Source organism: Atta colombica, unplaced genomic scaffold (assembly GCF_001594045.1).
Source record: "Atta colombica isolate Treedump-2 unplaced genomic scaffold, Acol1.0 scaffold123, whole genome shotgun sequence".
Lineage (NCBI taxonomy): Eukaryota > Metazoa > Arthropoda > Insecta > Hymenoptera > Formicidae > Atta > Atta colombica.
The window spans coordinates 953,874-961,601 of NW_017259210.1; the positions used below are offsets into that span (position 1 = coordinate 953,874).

General features: G+C 29.7%; 1 protein-coding gene across 1 annotated transcript in view; it reads left to right on the forward strand.

Moving 5' to 3' along the window:
- The window catches only part of LOC108694757 (fatty acid synthase-like), a 31,461-nt gene that overhangs the window by 701 nt on the left and 23,032 nt on the right, over window positions 1–7,728 (forward strand). The window contains exons 3-4 of the mRNA XM_018204418.1: window positions 4,185–4,416; window positions 5,190–5,608. Of these exons, the coding sequence (XP_018059907.1) occupies window positions 4,185–4,416; window positions 5,190–5,608 (651 nt within the window). The remainder of the gene's footprint in view (window positions 1–4,184; window positions 4,417–5,189; window positions 5,609–7,728) is intronic.

The following is a 7,728-nucleotide window of genomic DNA, read 5'->3' on the forward strand; positions in this document are numbered from 1 at the left end:
TATATATATATATATATATATATATATAGGGTGTTTTATTTTAAGGGATATGGTCGATTTTCTCTCGCAAAATATAATAATATGGACTTGACCTTGGGTGACCTTGTCAAAATCAGATCAAGATCATTAATGTGTTTTTAAATGGAAATCTCTATTTTTTTATTACATATTATTTTTTATTACATTCTTGTAGCTTATTTTAAGAATTTTTCAAAGCACTATAATAAAGTTACGTTGAGTACTTTCCGAATTATGGAACTTGAAAGTTACAGTCGTTGGCGTTATCTATGTACGCATGCGTATGTGAGCGGGATTCTTATGCGCACGGAATTGAGTCCAATTCTTCCCAACTGAATGATTCAACTTTCCTCTTTTTTTCGTATAGCTTTTTTCAATTTTTTTACATTAGTGGACTTTTCCAAAGCTTTTTTCAAAATGATCGCTTACAGTTCAAATAAAATCGTTAATATTATTCTTGTGCTTAGTGAAATTGTTGTAGAACAGAGAGAGTGTATCGTAGATATTCGTTTAGACGACATCCAAATGCAATGCAGATGAAAAAAATTTTCAGATAAGAAGGATCAGATTTTGCCTTAATTGGCAGAACAGTGATCGATCTTATAACTTAATAAATATTTAACAAAAAGTAACTTTATTATAGTGTTTTGAAAATCTCTTGAGATAAGCTACAAGAATATGTAATAAAAAATAGAGGTCCATTTAAAAAAACATTAATAACCTTGACCTGATTTTGACAAGATCGCTCAAATCCATATTTCCATCATGTGTTTTTCCTTTCAAGCCATGCAACTTTCAAAAAATTTTTCAATAAAATCATCGATTTGCGAGATAATCGACCATATCACTTAATGAAACACCGAATAACTTTATGTTCTTAGACAGCTGACCGTAACGAGTGCCTTATGATCGCTCGCATTAGACGTGAATGCACCGCCTCTGCTTACCTTCGATATATGCGATCTATGATTTGCTAACTTTATTCTTTAATAACTCAAAAAGTAAGCATCGGATAAAATTTTTGTAAAAGAAAAATCGTCTCAAAATTCAATCAGAAGTACATCTTTGCAAGGACACAAGGTTATTCTGAATTATCCTGTAAAGCAATGTCAGAGCGTTCATCGTGGGCTATTTTTAATTTACTGTCAGAGGCATTTCGATTATCAAATCGAGTAAAATGATTTGCGGAACCAATTCGTAGAATTTTGTATTTGCAATTAAAGAAATATGCCCTTACAAAAAAATACTATTCAAAATATTATGAAAAAAATTATATTGTAAAAAAATACTATTAAAAAGTTCACAGTAAGTTCGTGACTATAAATTCATAGTAACTATGGATATATAGTATATGAATCTGATAATATATTATAATATTTTTCCATAAGGAAGTACATATCATATAATGATAACAATTATAATGAAATAAGACTGCATTTATATTATAATAGAGATAATTACCTATAAATTATATAATAATACAATTATATAATAATACAATTAATAAAACAAATTACGGAGTAATGATTTTACTGTCAATTGTCTGTCTTTCTTGTTACTTTTATAATATTTATATTTATCTTGTTATTTTTATAATAAAAGTTCAAACATGAGATAATTACTATATCTTTAATATAATATTTAATAATAAACATGATAATATACCAACAATTATATATAATATATATCAACAATTTAATAATAACTACAAAATGCCCCGGAAAAAATGTTTTATACAAGTGTCTGGAAATAATGGCCAAATAATCGCGTTCGCCCGGCCTACTACTGCGAAGTGTATATGCCTATCGATCGCTTGGCGCGCGGGCCTTGGGAGTTGGGGATTGGCTGGCAAGCGCCAGCGCCGCGCACACAGCCGTAAGCCTCTATAGCTCGAATGGCTTGCCAAGTTATCCCCGCTCCCCATGACTCGCGCGCCAAGCGATCGGTAGGCGTATACATTTCGCAGTAATATTCGATTATTTTTAAGGATTAATATCTTATTAATTATTGAAGAAATTTACAAAATGGTAAAGGACTTTTCGACTCAGTTTAGTTCGCTCTATGCTCATGAAATATTTGGCGATTATTTCTAGACACTCTGTATATCTAATTAAAAAAAATAAATATATAAAATTATATATATATATACTATTATACATATAAATATATATAATTATATATAATTGCATATAAAATATGTAATTTATAATATATATCGATTATATAAAATTTTATATAAAACATTTATATAAAACATTTTTTCTCGAGTGTTTTATAGTTATTTTTATGTATAAGATAGTAATTATCAAAATTTCATAGGAACTATGAAGAGATTTGTAGTTACCATCAATTGTTGCTAATATTATCATTCTGACTTATACTTTATTATCGACATAATGATATTTATTATCAAGTAATAACTATTAACAGTTCACAGTTTATTATAATTTGTTGATAATTACCATCAAAATTTCATAGTAAACTAATTTTGATAATTACTTTGAAATAGGAGATAACATTTTTCCGTAAGAGTGGATATATTGTCATGATGAAACCAAAAATTGGTTGCTTGACACGACCAAAACAAAGAAATGAACTAATGAACACAATTTTCTATCTGAAAATTTTTAAAACAGTGAAGGATCAAAATTTTTTTAAATTATAGCAATTTGATATTTATAGGATCATTTTTGTATCAAGCCGAGAACTTTTCGAACTTACATCCTCGTATAAGTCAACAATCAATAATATCTGTGTATAACTTTTATCTCTTTTTATTAGATAGAACAAAAAGAATTATATCATGTATGTATGTACAATGTCACATTAATTTATTAATAATACATATTATCCAAAATTGCCTCCACAATGTAAGATTAACTTTAATCCTGGTTCATTTTTTTTCAATTCTAAAATTGAAAAATTTTCCAAAATTAAAGTAAATCTTATATTTGTAAAACCGAATCTAATATATATTTTTGTCTCTGAACTAAGATGGTAATGCAGGAAACGGAATAAAAAAATTGGATCGATAATTATCGATCCAATTTTCTACATAATGTTAACTCAAAGAGCGTAAGCATCTTATACATTGGAAATGAAAATCTCTAATATCGACTTCAATCAAGTTCGGCTATCACTCCAACATTCCCTTTATTAACTATATTACGTACACGTGAATTCAGCTTATAACCGCTGACTTAATAAACTCACGCATATTAGTTCAGCTGATAACCGTTGGCTCAACGATCTCACTTATATGTGAGTCCGACCATCAAAATGTAAAATATAATTATCTATGATATATACATAACTATAATATTTTCCATTTTGTACCGATTAGAATATAAATAATCATTAAAAATTGTAACTTGACGTTTCAGGCATCTATTTCATATATTCAACTTCAATAAGAAATTTTTTTGTAATGTGCTGTAAAATATATGATTTAATCACATAAATCATGTGAAAGTATCTTGATATAAAATATATATACGTAATGAATGTTACATATAAAAATAGTAGAAAGGGATTATAGAATCTATTTAGTAGAAAAAGCTGAGAGCCAATGTTAATTGTTAATTGGTAATGTTTACTAATTTTTAAAAATCAAATATATAATTAAACAAATATTTCATCCTTTATCACTAGAACATTCTCAATGTTAAATACACATAATAATCGAACCTATTTTACAATACGCTTATATAAGTTACATAATTAAAATAATAACCGTCATAAATATTCTATGAATACAATTAGTCTATGAATACAATTATTACTCCTCTCTTCTAATTAAATAATGATTTCAAATACAATAATTTTTAAAGTAAAACATTTATATTTTAAAGTAAAAAATTTGTAATTTGAAACAGAGAATTTGTGTTTTTAAAGCAGTAAAGGCTTATAAGCAACAATATGTATAAATATATCTTCGTTTTTAAATTTTATATTTTTGTGCAAAAGCATGTAGGCAATCGAACTATAGGCAATAATACATGTAGTAATCGATCTGTAAACAAATGAGGTATAGGTAAATAATGCTGTAGGCAATCGATTTATAAGCAAATGAACTTTCTCAAATAGATTCTGTAATCTTTTTTTACTACTTTAATCTTTTATTTACATGTGAAAATTGTACGCCAAATGTACTGCAATTATTACAGATAAATGGTCAGAATATTATTGGATGCCATAAATCTGCGACGGCAAATATGATTTCATATTTCTTGGACCTGAAAGGACCATCTTGTACCATCGATACAGCATGCAGTTCAAGCTTTCATGCTATGGCCGTTGGTTATGATTATATTATGTCAGGAAAATGTGAAGACGCGATAATTGGAACAGCAAATTTATGTTTTGCTCCCATTGTAAACCTGCAATTCACTCGACTTGGTATTTCCAATATAATAATTATCTTTTGCATTTTATTAAAATTTAATAATCTAATAATGCAATATGCACATTTAAAAACCATTTAATCTATTTTCCTAATTTACAAAAAAATAAATAAACTACAACTATATAATTTTGAAAAAAAAACATGCTTACATTACTTGTAGAGGAGACCAGGGCTAGTTATAGTACGAGTAGATTGTCAAAATGCTTATAACTCAAACAGGACATAGCAGAAAAATTTCTTTTTTTTACTGTAGATCGCTGATATGATATTAGTTTGTGTAAAATGATTTGCACCACAAACATTGTATATATTATTTATAGCGAGTTTTAAGAAAATAAAATTAATCAGTAAATTTTTCTTATAATTTATTTTATCTGAGAAATTTTTGGCATTATTAATCACCCTGTATTCATAGAAAATGACATAGAAAATATTTACTAATTAATTAATCATTACCCTGACAAAGTTTGTGAATACAATCTCTTTTATTAAAAATAGCTACGATATGATAAATTTATGAGTAATATTTTTTTTAATATCTAAAGGATGTTGGTATATCATAACGTGTATAATATTTCCAAATGAAGCATCCACTTTTTTCTAAAAATTATTAATCAAAAACTGTGACAACTGGCCCCAGTTTCCTCTACTTTACATTATCAGAGACGAAATCGATAATTTTTTAAGTATGAGGTACACGGATTAAATATCCATTGTACATAAATTAAATATGCATATATTAAATAAAGCATTTTATATCTTTTAGGCGTCTTGTCTCCAACTGGTTATTGCAGACCATTTGATAGCACTGCTAACGGTTATGCGCGTGGCGAAACGGTGGCAGTGATATATCTTCAAAAGGCGAAAAATGCAAAGAGGATTTATGCCATATGTCCCCATATAAAATTAAATAATGATGGTTATAAAGAAGAAGGAATAACATATCCTTCATCACAAATGCAATATACCTTACTAAAGGAATTTTACGAAGAGTGTAAAATACCAACATCTTATTTGGATTATGTCGAAGCACATGGTACTGCTACGATAGCTGGCGATCCTCCAGAAATTAATGCTATCTATAATGTTTTTTGTACAAATAGAGAAACTCCATTAATGATCGGCTCTGTAAAATCTAATCTTGGTCATACTGAATCTGCGAGTGGCTTCAATCAGATCGCTAAGGTAAAACAAATTTCCATTTTCATATTCTATTAATAAAACCTGCTTTTATTTCACATAATTATACACATATATATTAGGTGTACAACTTTGCTTCCGCCGCTTTCCTATAGATGGCTTTAGCGGTAAGTGGTGGTCGAAATAAATAGATCATAAACATCATACAATAAACTTGAGCATATGTCAACATAACCCCATAGAAACATTAGTCGATTTGTGTCTGCATCATAAAGTTATTCTCGATTGAAAATGTTAGTTTACGAGCCAAATTCTCATCATTTGCGGGAAGTTTTTAATTTTTTGCTTCAATATGAAGAAATCTGCGGCTGAGGCTCATCGAATGCTCTCAAATTCTTATGGTGAGGCCGCTATTAGTGAAAGAACGTGTTGTGAGTGGGTTCAACGCTTCAAGAACGGTGATTTTGACGGGGATTTTCCAAGGTCATGCTCTGCATTTGGTGGGATCAGCTCGGCGTAGTGTATTATGAACTGTTAAAACCGACTGAAACAATCACAGGCGATCGGTAGCGAACGCAATTGATGCGTTTGAGCCGAGCATTGAAAGACAAACGGCCGCAATACAATGAGAGACACGATAAAGTGATTTTGCAGCATGACAATGCTCGTCCCCATGTTGCGAAAGTGGTCAAGACATATTTGGAAACGTTGAAATGGGAACTCCTACCCCGTATTCTCCAGACGTTGCTCCCTCTGACTATCACTTGTTTCGATCAATGGCACACGGCTGGGCTGACCAGCACTTCCGGTCTTATGAAGAAGTAAAAAATTGGATCGATTCGTGGATAGCCTCAAAAGATGACCAATTTTTTCGACGCGGGATTCGTACGCTACTCGAAAAAAAACGGCGGAAGCAAAGTTGTACAGCTAATAGAAGATACATTTTGTAAAAATCGATCGATAAGTAACACTGTAAGATTTTTTAAAACAAAGACTTATTAAAAAATTACGAAAATTTTTTATTATTAGATGTACAACTTTGTTTCCGCCATTTTTTTTTCGAAATTCGAGACTTTATTGTAAAAAACTGGTTATACATTTATCATTGAAAGTATTGTCTATCGCTGGCCACTACTTTCTCCCATCTTTCGGGTACATTTTCAATCGAGAATAACTTTATGATGCAGACACAAATCGACTAATGTTTCTATGGGGTTATGTTGATGCCCAAGTTTATTGTATGACGTCTATGATCTATTTATTTCGACCACCACTTACCGCTAAAGTCATCTATAGGAAAACGGCGGAAGTAAAGTTGTACACCTAATAAATTCAATGTCCACTAAAATCAATATACAGCCGTATTCATAATTCTTTTTTATTTTAAGAATAGAAGAAGTCTCCATTCCTAAAGAATTCTTCGATTCTCCAAGGTCTCCTTATTTCTCAAGTTTTCTTTCCCGAAAGAAGAAATATTTTATTAGGGATTTTAGTCATAATATAAAGAAGGATATGCTCATCGTGGTAACCCATTATGCAAATATAGAAAACAGAAAAGACAAACACGTCAATAAGTTACGTTAGCCTCAATTAATTTCGATTAATTCCGAAGCGGTTCGGGTTCATGCAATCTGGGCTGTGTTCGCTTTGACGCTTATAGCACTTGTGAGCGTCATTTATCCTTGTTTAATATTTAATAAACAATAAGGATAACGCTTAAAGCGTTGAGAGGGTATTGTGACAAAGCAAATATAGCCATGATCGCAAATCACGGCTGCGAGCACGTTTTATAAAGTGATTGTATTTTGTACAGATCACAAATTAAAATTAAGTGTGTAATAAAAGACTATAAAAATTATTGTTGAAAAATAAAAACATCTTCCGATGAAATATTTTTCATTTCCAAAAGTTGAAGCAGTTTTCATTAAATGGCGTGAATGTCCGTGCAAATCCGATCTCTGTTATCAAGGATAAGATTCTAAGAAAGTATATATTTAAATTAGCGTTAGCAATGAGGAATTTAATATTTTCAAGATATATGTATGCAAAAAATTGCTTCTTCTCATGATTGTATTTTGTGATATTACTTAATGCAAACTGTATGAGAAAATAATAAATGTACTTTCTTGATTCATTTACTAATATAACTAAATAATATTATTAAT